Raw genomic sequence first — 17,362 nt, 5'->3', positions numbered from 1 at the left:
CCCCGCCAAGAACAGACGCCAGTCCTGAAATGAAGCAGGGAATAAAGCCTACAGTGCCCGCCCCTGGAAATTCGCCAGTCACGGCTCTCTTATCATTCGGACCCGGAAAATGAGCGATGCTGGGAGGATGTGGCCAATACAACTGTGGTTTGCTTACCTGTCTGACTAAGCGACAGGGATGGGTGGAACTATGGCCCCCCTCCTGGAGGGTCGGCTCCAGCAGTTTGAGTTGGGCTTTTTTGGTGCCTCCAAGCCAATCGCTGAGCAGTTCCTCGGTCCGGGCCCGCCCACGGCCCGCGTCTCCAGCTAATCACGCCGTTTCCGCCTACAGCGGCAAGCAGGTTGGCGCGTGGCAGCCGGGACTCCCAAACCCTGGGAGGGGCAGAGGCTCGGTTGTCTGGGCACCTCCCAGGTGCTCGGACCTGGCAGGCCTCCACCCCCAGTCTTTGACAGACAGCTCTGAGGAGGCTATATCCATCGAGGCAGAGCCGCAGGCTCCCCGGGCCGCTGGGCGGCGGGGATCCTTACGACCAAAGTAAATACTTTGGAGAGCTCGGTTCACCGGTTCTACACAGCCATCAAGCCCCTCGCTCAGTCTGTCCTAAATTTAACTTTCCCTCCCCAAACTTGCTTGTCCTATCCCTCTCAGGTAGCTTACCACTTGGACTCAGTTGCCCAAACCAGAAACCTGGAAACCATGCTAGATTTTCCTCCCATTCATCTTTTTCTGCCCTCCTATAAATCACCAAGCTGAGTGGATTTTTTTCTTCTTAGTATTTCAATAATTCTCTCCCCTCCTCTCACTGTCCTGCTGCAGCTTATTATCCCTTGTTTGGCGTCCATCAGTTGTAAAATCATTCTTCCACGTACTGCACACCAACATAATGCTTTTTTATCACTTCGAATTTTTATTTTATGTATCGAAAGTGGAGGTTTCTATAGATGCAGATTTTTACCATACATTACTCTCATGCATACATGAAAAGGAAAATAGAAAAGTAGCCTAGTGTTCATAAAACTTTTTCAGACACCGACTCTTACGATTTTTTTTTCTTTTTACTCAGTCTTAGATGTGCATGATTTCCACACAATATAGTCCTCTGTGCATGCCATCAAGGGCTTTGGGTGATGCAGCATTTCTTAAAGAAATGTTCCTTTTCTGTCTGGAATTTTTCTTTCAAGACATCCATTTGGCAAATTTTGATTCTTATGAGCCAGTATGACAAATACAGTATGACCATTCTGGCTAATATAGTCAGACATCCCAATTTAGATGTTAAAGTGAAAAAAGAAAAGTGCCTCTTAAAATTAATGAAATATCATATCATTTTGTTTCATCTTGCCCTCATTCATATCCATCCTCTAAGAAACCACTAGGATGATTTATCAAAATGTCACAACCTGGAGTTCCCGTCGTGGCGCAGTGGTTAACGAATCCGACTAGGAGCCATGAGGTTGCGGGTTCGGTCCCTGCCCTTGCTCAGTGGGTTAATGATCTGGCGTTGCTGTGAGCTGTGGTGTAGGTTGCAGACGTGGTTCAGATCCCTAGTTGCTGTGGCTGTGATGTAGGCCATCGGCTTCAGCTCCGATTGGACCCCTAGCCTGGGAACCTCCATGTGCCACAGGTGTGGACCTAAAAAGACAGAAAAGACCAAAAAGATAATAATAACACACTGTCTTAATTACTGTAGCTATACAGTAAGACTTAAGTATTTCTCACACACTGTTGTTCTTTTTCAAAATTAGTTAGCTATTTTAGATCCTTTGCCTAAAAGATTATTTTTAAAATGCATTTATGGGAGTTTCTGTTGTGGCTCAGCAGGTTAAGAACCCAACATAGTGTCTATGAGGATGTGGGTTTGATCCCTGGCCTCACTCAGTGGGTTAAGGATCCACCATTGCTGCAAGCTGCAGCATATGTCACAGATTTGGCTCAGATACAGCATTGCTGTGACTGTGGTATAGGTTGGCAGCTGCAGCTCCAATTTGACCCCTAGCCTGGGAACTTCCATATGCTGCAGGTGCGGCCATAAAAAGAATAAATAAATTAATAAATTAATAAGCATTTATGTAAGCTGGCAAGAAAGTAAGACTATTTAAGGACCAAAAACTAAGTGAAAGCTGGTACCTAAAGAGGTAAACTGAGATAAAGCCTATTTTGCTTTGAGAGCATTTCGTTAAGAGTTGAATTTAGGCATGGTCATCTCATGTGGTGCCACTGTGGCATAGGAGACAGAATCCAGGGCCTGCATAGGGTTGGAAATCTAGCAGAAGTCCCCTATCCTAAAGCCAAAACTCCAGAGGACAATATCCTCATTTAAAAGTGAGTTTAAAGTATGCTAACACCTGTCACTGCTGTGGCTTGGGTAGCTGCTGTGGTGCAAGGTTTGATCCCTGGCCCAGGAACTTCTGCATGGCACAAACACCCCAACTGCCCCTAGAGGAGTGCATAGAAAATCACTCATCTGGAAGTTAGGTGCCTCCTGGTGATCTTTCTGTTTTTCCTTTAAATATATGTAGACAATTTATAATCACAAGCTGTGGCTTTTCTGCCTGAATTCCTTCTTGGTCCTAAAAACAAAATAGCAAGAATTTAAAGTGGTTCTGGGTTGACAGTGCCACCAAGCACCAGCCTAAGCAATGCAAACCCTGTCTGGATGAGCTCATCTTCAATCTAGGCCTTGGGGAATTTCCACAGATACAGTTCCAAGAAAAATTACTTGTGGTCAAAGATTGCAAACAAATAAGGAACAAAGAACCAGGAGCAAGAGCCAACAAAGATGGAAATAGGAAATAAGAAAATAAGAAAATCAAAGAGTTCCCATCGTGGCTAAGTGGTTAACGAATCCGACTAGGAACCATGGGGTTGCGGGTTTGATTCCTGGCCTTGCTCAGTGGGTTGATGATCCAGCTTTGCTGTGAGCTGTGGTGTAGGTTGCAGATGCAACTCAGATCCCACGTTGCTGTGGCTCTGGCGTAGGCCGGTGGCTAGGCTACAGCTCCGATTCGACCCCTAGCCTGGGAACCTCCATATGCCGTGGGAGCGGCCCAAGAAATGGCAAAAAGACAAAAAAAAAAAAAAGAAAAGAAAGAAAAAAGAAAATCAAGCCAAATAATTCAATGTCTGATTAATAGCAATCCTAGGAGTTTCCGTCGTGGCTCAGCGGAAACAAATTTGGCTAGTATCCATGAGGACACAGGTTAGATCCCTGGCCTCACTGAGTAGGTTAAGAATCCTGCCTCACCCTGAGCTGTGGTGTAGGTTGCATACGCAGCTCTGATCCCAGCCTATGCTGTAGGCCAGTGGCTGCAGCTCTGGTTTGACCCCTAGCTTGGAAACCTCCTTATGCCTCAGGTGTGGCCCTTAAAAGAAAAAAAAAAAAGAGTAGGAGTTCTAAAAAGAGAAAACAGCATATGAGAAAGATTACAAAAGAAATGCAAGAAAAAATTTCTGAATTGAACAAGTCCTTCTGGATTAAATAGTACACTATGTACCCAGAACAACAAAAGAAAAAAGAATCACATCAAGATACATCTTTGTGGAGTTCCCGTCGTGGCTCAGTGGTTAACGAATCCGACTAGGAACCATGAGGTTGCGGGTTCGGTCCCTGCCCTTGCTCAGTGGGTTGACGATCCGGTGTTGCCGTGAGGTGTGGTGTAGGTTGCAGACGCGGCTCGGATCCCTAGTTGCTGTGGCTGTGACGTAGGTCAGCGGCTTCAGCTCCAATTGGACCCCTAGCCTGGGAACCGCCATATGCCGCAGGAGCGGCCCAAGAAATAGCAACAACAACAACAACAACAAAAAGACAAAAAAAAAAAAAAAAAATAGGAAAGGAGTTCTCTTGCAGATGAGGGATCTGGCATTGTCGCTGCAGTGGTTCAGGTCACTGCTGTGGTATGAGTACCATCCCTGGCCCATGGAACTTCTGTGTGCCAAGAATTAAAAATTTTTCAAAAAGAGAGAGGGGGGAAAAAAAGGAAGAGGAATGAGAATAGCAACTCAATCCAGTATTACTGATAGAACATGACGTAGCAGTGCCTTTAAAATTCTTAAGAAAAGTAATCATGACCCTAGAATCCTATATCAGCCAAATTGTCAGTATAAGATCAGTAAATATCAGTATCAAGAAAGTGAAAGGAGGAGATCCCACTGAGGCTCATCCGGTTAAGAATCTGACTAGTGGGAGTTCCCATTTTGGCACAGTGGAAATTAATCCAACTAGTATCCATGAGGATGCAGGTTCGATACCTGGCCTTGATCATTGGTCAGGTACCCTGCATTGCCATGAGCTATGGTGTAGGTCTCAGATGTGGCTCTGATCCCTTCTTGCTGTGGCTGTGGTGTAGGCCGGCAGCTGTAGCTCCAATTAAACCCCTTGCCTAGGAACTTCCATATGTCATGGGTTCAACCATAAAAAACCGCAAAAAAAAAAAAAAAAAAAAAAGAATCCAACTAGTATCCATGAGGATATGGATTCTATCCTTGGCCTCCCTCAGTGGGTGACCCCTAGCCTGGGAACTTCTATAAGCCAAGGGTGTGGCCCCAAAAAGACACAAAAAAAAAAAAAAAAAAAAAAAAAAAAAAAAAAAAAACAGTGCAAGGACAACACATAGAGTAGGAGAAAATACTGGCAAATCAAATATTTGTACCTGATACAGTACTTGTAGCTAGACTGTATAGATACAAAAAACACTTCCAACTCAATACTGTTTTTTAAACAGTATATTAAAAAAAAAAACAGTTTGAAAGTAGGCAAAGGATCTAAATGACATTTCTGAAAAGAAGATACACAAATGGCCAATAAGCACAAGAAAAGATACCCCACATCATCAACCATCAAGGAAATACAACCCAAAGCCACCATGAGTTACTACTTTATAACCACTAGGATGGTTATAATCCAAAAGATAGATACTACCAAGTGTTGATGAGGATGTGGAGAAATTAAACCATCATGGAAATACAAAATAACGCAGCCAATTTGGAAAAGAGTCGGTGATTCTTTAAACAATTAAATGTAGAGTTACCATGTGACCCACCAATTCCACTCCTTGGTATACACCCAAGAGAATTGCAAACATTCACACAAAAGTTTACACACAGATGTTCATAGCAGCATTATTCAGAATATTCAAAAAGTAGAAACAACCCAAATCTCCATCAGCTGATAAATGGAAAAGTAGAGTGTGGTATAGCCATGCAGTAGAACAGTATTTAGTAATAAAAAGAAATAAGGTGCTAATACTTGCTACAACATGGAGAAATTTTGAACCTGTGCTGAGATGAAGACGCCAATCACAAAGGATAAAATATTGTATGATTCCACTTAGATGAAATATCCAAAGTAGGCAAGAACCTGTAGGGACAGAAAGTGGATGAGTGATTGCCTAGAACTTGGAGGGAGGGGAGATTATGGGTGACAGCTAAGGGGCATGGGGTTTCATTTGGTGGTAATGATAAAAATGTTCTAAAATTGATTGTGGTGTTGGATGCACAACTCTGCCAATATACTAAAAGCCACTGAATTGGGTAAATTATATCTCAGAAAGATATAAAGAGGTATATATATATGGAAACATATATATACATATATATACACACATACACACACACACACACATATATATATTTATAAATAAAACATAATGTATCCCATAGTATACCACTTGGCTCAGTAGTACACTGATTTAAGCCAAAATGCTGATATAACTATAACAAAGAGTGAGGGATGGGGCTATAAAAAAGAAGGGCAAGTGGCTCAGCAGGTTAAGGATCCAGCATTATCACTACTCAGGTCACTGTTGTGACATGGGTTCCATCCCTGGCCTGGGAACTTCAGCATGCCTTGGGCACTGCCAAAAAAAGAAAGAAAAGAAGGAAGGAGGGAGGGAAGGAGGGAAGGAGAAAGAAAGAAAGGAGTAAGGGAGGAAGGAAGGGAGGGAAGGAGAGAGAGGAAGAAGAAAGAAAAGAAAGAAGGAAGGGAGGGAGGATAAAGGGGGGAGGGAGGGAAGAAAGAAAGAAGGAAGGAAAGAAGGAAGTTGGAAAGAGGGCAGGCATTGGGTGGTCTAAATCCAGTTTCCTGACAAGGCAACTAATAAGGGCCACTGGTTCCCTCTTTCAAAATCAAAAGTGGAGAATCTGCGGAAGCTATAGGGAATCAAGCACTAACAGCAACAAAAGCATAAGAACGCCTTGGAGATACTGAATGCTGTTGTGTATTGAATTGTAGGCTCAGCAACCCTCGGCTTCTCAGCACACGACCTTATTTGGAAACAGTTTCGGATGTCATAATCTCAGATGAGGTCGTATGCAGGTAGGGTCATGTCCTTATAAAACGGGGAAATTTTGGAGTTCCTGTCGTGGCTCAGCAGAAACGAATCTGACTAGCATCCGTGAAGACACAGGTTCGAGCCCTGGCCTCCCTCAAGGGGTTAAGGATCCAGCATTGCTGTTGCTGTGAGCTATGGTGGAGGTCACAGATGCAGCTCGGATCCTGGACTGCTGGGGGCTGTAGGTCTGATTCGACCTCTAGCCAGGGAATTTCCATATGCCCTAAAAAGACAAAAATAAAATAAAAATAAAACAGGGATTTTTGGAAAGACCCCCACACAGGGAGCATGGCTTGTTAACATTAAGGCAGAGGTATGTCCATAAGCCAAGGACCACCAAAGAACGAGGCATGGGACAGAGAGATTCTCCCTCCCAGCCTTGGTGATGCCTACATCTCAGACTTCAAGTCGTTGGACCCGTGAGGTGGTACATTTGTGTTGCTTAAGCCACCCAATTTATGGTACTTTGTTATGGCAGCCCAAGAAAACGAATCCAGGTGTACCTGTGATGGCTCAGTGGTAACGAACCTGAGAAGTATCCATGAGGACGCAGGTTTGATCCCTGGCCCAGCTCAGTGGGTTAAGGATCCAATGTCTCTATGGCTGCAGGATAGAGCGCAGATGTGGCTTGTATCTGGCATTGCTGTGGCTACTGTAGAGTAGGTCAGAGGCTGTAGCTCCAATTTGACCTTCCTAGCCTGGGAACTTCCTTGGGTGTGGCCCTGATAAGCAAAAACAAAACAAAACAAACCTATTACAGCTATCCTAAACTGGCACATGTGCTAGATTCCCAAAACAAACCACAAACATTAGACATACATAATACATATACATGAGATGAGAATACCAAAAGGGAGTTGAGAGTGTGCTAAAGTATTTTGACTTGTTATGAATACTGATAAGTTTAAGAAACCAGCAGGAGTAAATAAATAAGAGGATTTCTTAGAGCATGAATCACCCTGAAGACAAAAATATAACATTGTTTTTCTGGGGGACTTCAGGTATAGAAAGAGTTAATCCTGCTCTTCAATTCATGATGCTTGATTTTCACTTGTGCACAGGAAAATTTCTTTCTTTCTTTCTTTCTTTTTTTTTTTTTTTTTTTTTTTTTTTTGGTCTTTTAGGGTCACACCTCAGAATATGGAGGTTCCCAGGCTAGGGCTCAAATCAGAGCTGTAGCTACCGGCCTAAACCACAGCCACAGCAAACATGGGAGCCGAGCCACATCTATGACCTACACAACTCACTACTACACCGAATCTTTAACCCACTGAGCAAGGCCAGGAATCAAATCCAAATCCTCATGGATGCTAGTCAAGTTTGTTTCTGATGAGCCACAACAGGAACTCCTCGTTTCTTTTCTTTTTGCTTTTTAAGGCTGCACCCACGGCATATGGAGGTTCCCAGGCTAGGGATCGAATTGGAGCTGCAGCCACCGGCCCATGCCAGAGCCACAGCAACGAGGCATCTGAGCCGCGTCTGCAACCTACACCACAGCTCACGGCAACGCCGGATCCTTAATCCACTGAGCAAGGGCAGGGACGAACCCGCAGTCGGATTCGTTAACCACTGTGCCACGATGGGAACTCCCCTCGTTTCATTTTTAAATTCCCTTTTTCCTTATTCCCCTTCCTAGCCATAGATAACATTATAAAATGGTTGATATTTATAATTTTGTATTTCTGCAAAATGTATATTGTTTCCTGTGCATGTATTTTTAATTTACATAAATGATATCATGTTTTAAATCTCACCATTTTTCCAAACAGCATGAAGTTTTAAAGATTCCTATTTTAGACAATGAAAATCATCTAATTTGTAAATGATCAGTTTGATCTCTTTCCTTCCAATCTTCATATCTATTTAATTTCTTCCTTCCCTGTCTCCTTTCCCTTTTTTTTTTTTTTTTTAAATAACATTGACTAGGACCTTCAGTACCAAGTTAAATTGCAGCAGTAATAAGGGGTATCCTTGTCTTGTTGCTGATCTTAAATGGAATATATGTCCACTAAATATTTGGGTTTTTTTTATTTGTTTGTTTTTTGCTTTTTACAGCTGCACCCACAGTATATGTAAGTTCCCAGGCTAGGGGTCTAATCGGAGCTGCAGCTGCCAGCCTACGCCACAACCACTGCAACACGGGATCTGAGCCACACCTGCCACCTACACCACAGCTCATGGCAACACCAGATCCCTGACCCACTGAGCAAGGCCAGGGATTGAACCCGCACCCTCATGCATACTAGTCACATTAGTTTCCACTGTGCCACAACAGGAACTCCTTAAATATTTGCTGTTAATCTCTAGTATATAACCTTTACCAAGTTAAGGAAATTTCCTTCCGTTACTAGGGTTTTTTGTTTGGTTAGTTTTGGAAGTTCCTGGGCCAGGGATAAAACCCACACCACAGCAGTGACCTGAGCCACAATGCCAGATTTCTTAACCCACTGAACCACCAGGGAACTCCTCCCATCCCATTTTTTCAAAGTGGGATAAAATTCACATACCATATGAATCCACTCACTTAGTATACAATTAAATGCCTTTTAGTATATTCAAGGTTGTACAATCATCACCACTAATCCCAGAACATTTTCACTATCTGCAAGAAAAACTCTGTACCTGCTGGTAGTCATCTCTGATTCCTCACTCCTTACCCCATTCCCTGGCAACCATTAATCTACTTTCTGTCTCTGTGTTTGCCTATTCAGAATATTTCATATAAATGGAATCATATACTATGTAGCCTTTATGACTGACTTCTTTCATCTGCATAGTGTTTTCAAGTTTTATCCATGTTATAGCATGTGTCAGTAGCTCATGCTCTTCATGGCTGAATACTATTCCATTGTATGACTAGACCATACTTTGTTTATCCAATATCAGTTGATGGAGATTTGGGTTGTTTCTTCTTTTTGGCTATTCTGAATGATGCTGCTCTGAACATCTGTGTATAAGTTTTTGTGTGAACATGTTTGCAGTTCTCTTTGGTGCATACCTAGGAGTGGAATTGCTGGATCATGTGGTAACTCTATATTTAACTTTGGATGGAATTGCCAGAGATTTCCAAAGTGGCTGAACCATTTTATGAAAGGCTAAGTCTTTTTTTTTTTTTTATTCTTAGCACCAACTGAATAAATGGCCATTGAGAGAGTTCCCATTGTGGCTCAGAGGAAAGGAATCCAACTAGCATCCATGAGGATGCAAGTTCAATCCCTGGCCTTGCTCAGTGGGTTAAGGATCTGGTGTTGCCATGAGCTGTGAGGTGGGTTGAAGATGCAGCTAGGATCTGGCATGGCTATGACTGTGGCATAGGCCAGCATCTGCAGCTCCGACGCCTAGCCTGGGAACTTCTATATGCTGCAGGTAGGGCCCTAAAAAAATGAAATAAATAAATAAATAAATAGCTATTGAATGAATGACACCTACAGATATTTACTAAGGGCTTATTAAGAGCTACTGTACAAAATAAACGTTTCCACAGAAAAGAAAATCATGGACTTAGAGAATAGACTTGTGACTGCCCTGGGGGAGAGGGAGGGAGTGGGAGGGATGGGGAGCTTGGGGTTAACAGATGCAAACTATTGCTCTTGGAATGGATTTACTATGAGATCCTACTGTGTAGCATTGAGAAATATATCTAGATACTTACATCGCAACAAACAATGGGAGGAAAAAGTATGTAAACATGTATGTGTAACTTGGTCCCCATGCTGTACAGCAGAAAAAAAAATTTTTTTTAAATAAATAAATAAATAAAGAGCTATTGTACAAAGAGACCAGATGCTAGACCACTGCAGTGAACAAACATGTGCAAGACAGGCTCTGCCCTTAATGGGGATGAGGCCTAGCTAATAAGGAAGATGGACACAGAGACGTATAAAATCAAGCAAGATGGAAAGACAAAAAAAAAAAAAAAAAGGAAAAAGAAAAGAACGTGATTTCAGAGGCTCAGATGACTCAAAGTAAAGGGACCTTTAAAGTATTCCCTTGCCTTATTTCACTTTCCAAAACTGTGGTATTCAACCCTGATTTTGAATTCCCTTGGAGAGCTTTTAAAAATATGAATGCCTGGGACCCCAGCTCAGGTTGATTTCACTGATCTGGGTTTTTTTTTTTTTTTTTTTTTTCTTTTTCAGACATAGTCACAGCATATAGAAGTTCCCGGGCCAGGGATCAAATCCCAGCTGCAACAGAGTCAACACCAGTGGGAACTCCTGAGAGGGGTTCTAATTTTTTTTTTTAAGCTTGTTACCAAACCACTTGCCCAAAAACACAGTGAAGCTAATCTACTGACACCAGGTTGTAATGAAAGAGAGAAGTATGGCTCAAATCTGGCGTGGCTGTGGCTGTGGTGTAGGCCAGCAGCTACAGCTCTGATTAGACCCCTAGCCTGGGAACCTCCATATGCCACGGGAGTGCCCCTAGAAAAAACAAAAACAAAAAAAAATAATTACTTAAAATTAAAGTCATACTTTGAAGCAAAAGCCTGGAAACAATTATGGAACATAATATGAGGACGCTAAACCATATCTAAGATACATTAAGTAAAATTACAAGGTATGGCGTTGCTGTGAACTGCAGTGTAGGTTGCAGACAAGGCTTGTATCTGGCGTTGCTATGGCTGTGGTGTAGGCCGGCAGCTGTAGCTCCGATTTGACCCCTGGCCTGGGAACTTCCATATGCCACAGGTGAGGCCCTAAAAAAAAAAAAAAAAGCAAGGTATAGAACGGTGTGCATGGAATCCTACTTTTTTATAAAGATAGATGGATAGACTGATAAGTACAAGCTTGTATGTGTACAGTATGTATCCAGAAAGAATCTCCTAAAGGAGTTCCTGTCGTGGCTCAGTGGAAATGACTGACTAGTATCCATGAGGACACAGGTTCAATCCCGGGCCTTGCTCAGTGGGTTAAGGAGCCTGCATTGCTGTGAGCTGTGGTTTAGGTCGCAGATTTGGCTTGAATCTCAAGTTGCTACGGCTGTGGCGTAGGCCAGCAGCTAGAGCACCGATTGCTCCTAGCCTGGGAAACTCCACATGCTTCGGAGGCGACTCTAAAGAGACAAAAACAAACAAACAACTCTTAAGAGTGGTATTCTCAGAAAGAGCACACAAAATAAGCTGTGAGAAAATTTTGTCTTTTTTTTTTTTTTGTCTTTTTCTAGGGCTGCACCAGCAGCATATGGAAGTTTCTAGACTAGGGGTCTAATCAGAGCTACAGCTGCCGGCCTATGCTAGAGCCACAGCAACACCAGATCCAAGCTGAGTCTGCGACATACACCACAGCTTACCGCAATGCTGGACCCTTTTAACCCACTGAGCGAGGCCAGGGATCAAACCTGAAAACTTTTGGTTCCTAGTCAGAGTAGTTAACCACTGAGCCACAGTGGGAACTCCCGAGAAAATTTTTCATCAGATTACTCTTCTGCAATTTTGAAATTCTGCACTATCTGCCTGTATAGATGAATACATTTTTTAATATTAAAAACACCCAGGTACACGTACAAGACTCAGCTCAGCCCTACAGATCACAAATCTTTGGGGAGAAGGATCAGACTTTTTAAACTGTTTACCCAGAGATTCTGATGTTCAGTCAGGCTAAGGAACCACTCATGCAAACCTTAATGCCTCATATTGAAGTATGAGGTTATAACTTTATACCTATAACTAGAAAAACACGGGGGGAGGCTATATTACACTTTGTTCTCACCTCGGAAAAGGTATCCAACTAATATTTTTTGACCAGAAATAGTATAGAAGTATAATTCCATTTTTCTATCACATTTCATTCCAGTGTGGAAAGGTTTTTTAAAATATATTTAACATGATGGCATTATGGCATTTAAAATGAAAACTTTTTTTTTTTTTGTCTTTTTAGGGCCGCACCCATGGTATATGGAGGTTCCCAGGCTAGGGGTCTAATTGGAGCTACAGCTGCTGGCCTACACTAGAGCTACAGCAACGCCAGACCCAAGCCGTGTCTGCGACCTCACGGCAACGCTGGATCCTTAATCCACTGAGCAAGGCCAGGGGTCAAACCTGCAACCTCACAGTTCCTGGTCGAATTCATTTCCAGTGCGCCATGACAGGAACTCCTAAAATTACAACTTTTAACACTCTGAAAGGCCAAATGTCAAAAGGGGTCAACAATTTTTTACTTTATTTAGTTTTATTTGTTTGTTTATTTAGACCACTTCCAAGGCATGTGGAAGTTCCCTGGCCAGGGATTGAACCGAAGCCACAGCAGTGACCCAAGACATGGCGGTGACAACACTAAATTTTTAACCACTAGGCCCCTAGGGAACTCCATCATTTTTTACGTTTTAAACACCATAGGTATGGCTAGACCACAAAAGACAAGTGGTAAAGTCCAAACCTAAGACAAGACTTAGGAATGAATCACACTTTCTAGTCTCCTGAATGAGTAAAAGCAGCATCTAAAGGAAAATAACGCATATGGATAACACATTCCAAAGAAGTCCCATTTTATTACTGCGGGCATACAAATCTCTTTCCTCATAAGGAAAAGTACTTCCTCCTTCTCCTGGGTGGTAGATATGCCTCCTCCACAGTTCCTAGCTTTCTCTTCTACCGGTACTTTCCATGTCGGTTAAAGTGTTTGTAGAGATAGCTGATGCGTTTGTTAAGATTGTGCAGGTCATCAATGAACATCCGATTTCCAACCATTCTCTTCTTTCGGATACAACGCTGTAATTCATTCCCCTTCCAGCCTCGAAGCCATATGGGGCCCTTGATCAGTTCTTTGGGGTGTTTTTCAAAGTTTCCTATGTAATGTGAGATAACATGTTAGTTCCAAGAGGAGAAAGAACCTAGTCTCCACTAGCTAAGCCTTCAACAGAGTTGCATCTACCTGAGCAGCACCTATAGACAAGACACATTAGGAGTTCCCGTTGTGGCTCAGTGGTTAACGAATCCGACTAGGAACCAAGAGGTTGCGCCTTAGATCCCTGGCCTTGCTCAGTGGGTTAAGGATCCGGCGTTGCTGTGAGCTGTGGTGTAGGTTGCAGACACGGCTTGGATCCTGCGTTGCTGTAGCCCTGGCGTAGGCCGGCAGCTACAGCTCTGGCTACAGCTCCGATTAGACCCCTAGCCTGGGAACCTCCATATGCCGCAGGAGCGGCCCAAAAAATCGCAGGGAAAAAAAAAAAAAAAAAAAAAAAGACACATTATGCTACAGGATCAAGACCACAGACTCTGTAGCCTCGCTGCTTGGGGTCAAATTCTGGCACTGCCATTGACTAGCTTTGGGAAAACTAGGTTATCTCTGTGCCTCAGTTTCCTCACCTTTAAAGTGAAAAGATTATAAAGATTAAATGTGTTAATGCATGCAGGACACACATAACAGTGCCCAACACAACGTAAATAGCCACATAAATGTTTGTTCTTACTATTGAACATGGTATCATTTCTACACAGGTGAAAAATTATAGTCGTTACGACATAACTTCTGTTCTGGAATTCTGCACCAAGGAGTCAAGTCTTACCCAGGATCCCGATATTGTCATACACCCCGAACATGGCCCTCTTCTCGTTCCAACGATCAACCACTTTGCGAGGCGGGAGAGTGACCCTTACATGGAACAATCTAGGAATACCTAAGGAAGGGGAAGAAAAGGAATGAATCTGAGCCGCTTACTGAGAAACAGTTCTCGAGGCGTCTTACTGCATGAAGCACTTACCCAGAGAGAAGCTTCTACAGGTCAAGGGCAACTGGCCCCACAGGCCCCTGCCTGTCACCCAAGAAAGGCTCCCTGCCATTGCCCTCGTCTCTCTGCTACAACAGCCCTCTGCAGGAGCACAGGAGGGAGGGCCAGATGTGGCCTTCGAGGAGATAAGAACCGTCCCCACTGGGTTCACATTGGTATTACATGGACGCAGCCATCTTGGGCTTTACCCAGGTAGCTCAGGGCGCCAGACTTGCCGGGCCCCGCTTGGCCCCGCCTTCCCCAGCGGCGAGCCCCGCCCTCCAGGTTCCGGGGCAGAGGGGCCTTGTAGCCCCGCCCCGCAGAGGCGTTTCCGGTCTGCCCACCGGAAGTTCTGGATTGCCAGAAGAGCTGAGGGGCCCGTGTCGCTGTCTAGGTCGCCCCAAAACTGAATTTCAAGAAAATTCACCCTTTCCTGTTTCTTTGGGCTTCCCTCAACTGAGGGAGATGAAGGTCCAGAACCTGGAGGAACCCAGAGCTTCCTTTCTCTGTGCCCCACAGCAGTTTTGCGCTGTAGCTGTTTTTATTCCCCTTATTCGACAGGGGAGGAAATCCGAGGCTGAGGGAGTGAAACGACCTGCTGACGTCACCTGGCAGAGGAGATGGCGGAACCCGGACTAGAGCCTAGGTCTTCTAACTGCCGGCCTGAACTTGCCTCCAGTACTGGGGGGGTGACTGAGTGTGTCAGTGTCCCAGGGGCACGGCCGCCGCCCAGCTAGAAACGCGGCATCTCCGGCAGGCACCACGAAGGCCTCCTCTCCACCGACGGAGTAAAAGGAGGACCTTGTAGGGACTGAGGGGGCGGGAGCCAGAATCTAGGTCCCGCCCTCCTCCGTTTCACCGGCTCCTGCGTTATGATTGGTTGGTCCCTACAGCAAGTGTCCTGATTGGCCCACTTCCGGCCGTTGAGATTTGAATTCCAGGTTCGCGGCTTTGCCGGCGCGGTCCCCGGCTCCGAGGCGGGTTTTTGCCTCCGCCTGGCAGGTATTGGCCGGTTTCTCTGCCCGTGGGAGTGCTGCCTAGCTGATTGGTGCGTGTTGTGCCCTTCATGGTTTTTCCTTCACTTCAGCCCCACAACCGGACCCAGAGGAACTGCAGGTGAAGTTCTCTTAAAAGGTGTGGTGTTCAGGGCGAGCGGGGAAGGAGAGGCCGGGAAAATCGGGAACCGGGCGGTATGATGCGGCATCAGGCTGGGAGGTCTATTGGTGCGTCCTTGTGGTACGGCGTGGTAAACAGTCTCACAGATCCGCAGTGGAATTTGAGCAAATTGCTTAACCTTTCAGAGCCTCAATTTCCTGATCTGTAAGTGGAACAGTAGTATTATGCACTCCATGAGGTTGGCATTTGGAGAGTTAGATAAGGTATGACGTTCAAATAGCCTAACAGAACCTGGCACAGAGTAAGCAAATGTTCTCTTTCTGCAAACAGGAAACACATTAAGCCCTACTGGGCCACTGTTCTAGCCTCTGATGAGGCATTCTCTCTATACCTAAGTTTTGCCCATAGAAACAGAAAGAACATTGATATGCTATTTTACAGTTTTTAAAATACTTTCATACTTCTTGACCCATTTGATTCCCAGAGCAACTTTATAAAGTAATCATAGATTAGTAATCCTGTTTGACAGATGAGGTCCAGGGTTAAGTGACATGACCAAGTGTCAGAGTCACAACTAGAATTACATTCTAGTCCAGGGTTAATCTCACACTCCCTAAGATAATGTTATTAGCTTGATGAAAGACTAAAAATCATATGTTTGAAGAGAGAAGTAATAGAACCGAATAAAAAGACAACCTTTAGATATAGACTGATTTGCTGTTTGGCTTCCAGCACTGTGAGCCATTGGGAGAAAGATGTCCCCCCAGCTGTATGAGTTCCATCTGCCCTTATCCCCAGAAGAGTTGTTGAAAAGTGGAGGGGTGAATCAGTATGTGGTGCAGGAGGTACTGTCCATCAAACATCTTCCATCACACCTTAAAGGTAAGATGCCACAGCTGCCCTTGTGCCTAGCACTTCAGAACAGCCACCCACATGTAGTTATATCATCTGTCTGTTCCACTACACCGCTAAGCTCCATGAGGGCAAGGAACATGTCTTTCTTATTGTTTTTTTTTCCCTAGTATTTTGTTACACGAAGAGTATTTTCATTAACCACCTTCTCTAGATAATTCAATCAACAGTCTGGGTGTATATGGTTACTCTTTGGGGAAGTTTTTGTTTTGGATTTTTGCTTCTTAACCGTATGTCAAAATAAAGTCCTGGCAGTTTTAAGAGTTGTAGGAGAAGATAGCTTTTTCAGAATGTCTGGGATGTGCCCAGGTAATACTTTTAGAGTCTAGATCACATTTCCAAGAGCATACAATAGTGGAAAAAAGAATATGTGCACAGTTGCAGCACTGTGTGATATATGTACAGTGCAGTTACCTATTGAAACCTATAGATGACTCAGCAGTTCATGCATCATCAACAAGGCCTCATCCATAATGTTATTGTACTTATTGGAAGTGTCTTGTGTCAGGTAGATTGCTTTGGAGAGTTATAGAGAGTAGAGATTAAGCCTGTGGAGCCAGACTGCCTCCTGGATTTGAATCCTGTCTCCACTACTTTGACTTTGGGCAGTTACTTACTCTCTCTGTGCCTTGGTTTCCTCATCTGAATAGTAATCTACTTTGTTTATGATCTCCTACAACAAGTAGGGTTGGTTAATTATCAAGCAACTTGGTAATAACTCCAGCTTGTCTCTTTTTGGTCTTCCCATCATTACTGCCAGATGACAGCTCCTTGCTCTGATATGCCCAGGTAGAAAATGGGGTTTTCTGTCTTGTGTCTTTTCTTCTTTCTTATTTTAAAACTAGAGAAGTTCCCTGGGGGCTTAATAGGTTAAGGATCTGTCACTGCTGTGGCACAGGTTGATTCCTGGCTCTGAACTTGCTCATGCCATGGGTGCGGCCAAACCAAAAAAAAAAATTAAAAAACCAACTACAGAATCCTCCAGAATACTATAGCAAACTGTTCTTCAGTTACTATGCGTCACTTTTTAAAATGCATGCTCACTCTTAGAGTCCTTTTTATAATAGTTGCATTGCTTTTGGGTTTGTTTGGGGTGTTTTTTGTTTTTTGTTTTTTTTTTTGGCTTTTTGCCTTTTCTAGGGCCATTCCTGCGGCATATAGAAGTTCCCAGGCTACAGGTCTCATCGGAGCTGTAGCCGCCGGCCTACACTACAGCCACAGCAACATGGGATCCAAGCTACGTCTGTGACCTACACCACAGCTCACGGTGACACCGGATCCTTAACCCACTGAGCAA

The 17,362-nt window shown here is 43.9% G+C and overlaps 2 protein-coding genes across 11 annotated transcripts in view; one reads left to right on the top strand and one right to left on the bottom strand.

The window, feature by feature from the left end:
• Positions 1-12,799: 12,799 nt before the first annotated feature.
• Positions 12,800-14,244, bottom strand: MRPL51 (mitochondrial ribosomal protein L51). The gene is made up of 3 exons (XM_021092433.2): positions 14,032-14,244; positions 13,837-13,947; positions 12,800-13,116 (listed from the first exon to the last, which is right to left on the bottom strand). Exons 1-3 carry the CDS (start codon positions 14,108-14,110, stop codon positions 12,920-12,922), a joined length of 387 nt encoding a protein of 128 aa, XP_020948092.2. The 5' UTR covers positions 14,111-14,244; the 3' UTR covers positions 12,800-12,919.
• Positions 14,245-14,391: 147 nt separating this feature from the next.
• The window catches only part of NCAPD2 (non-SMC condensin I complex subunit D2), a 31,506-nt gene continuing 28,535 nt past the window's right edge, over positions 14,392-17,362 (top strand). For 6 of the 10 annotated variants that reach the window (XR_014803880.1, XR_014803883.1, XR_014803886.1 and 3 more), the window contains exons 1-2: positions 14,392-15,171; positions 15,886-16,035. Coding sequence is in view for 2 of the 10 variants with exons in the window: in XM_021092429.2 (XP_020948088.2) it covers positions 15,909-16,035 (127 nt within the window). In the remaining 8 variants the exon portion in view is untranslated. The remainder of the gene's footprint in view (positions 15,172-15,885; positions 16,036-17,362) is intronic. The other 4 variants (XR_014803879.1, XR_014803881.1, XR_014803882.1 and 1 more) reach the window with 1 other exon arrangement.

This window comes from Sus scrofa, chromosome 5 (genome assembly GCF_054392235.1).
Source record: "Sus scrofa isolate SSC_HxYL_T2T_F1_AM1 chromosome 5, Sscrofa_HxYL_maternal_Yorkshire_Landrace_v2.0, whole genome shotgun sequence".
Classification (NCBI taxonomy): domain Eukaryota; kingdom Metazoa; phylum Chordata; class Mammalia; order Artiodactyla; family Suidae; genus Sus; species Sus scrofa.
Note: the sequence above shows the minus strand (reverse complement) of the source record. Positions and strands in the feature narration are given on the sequence as shown.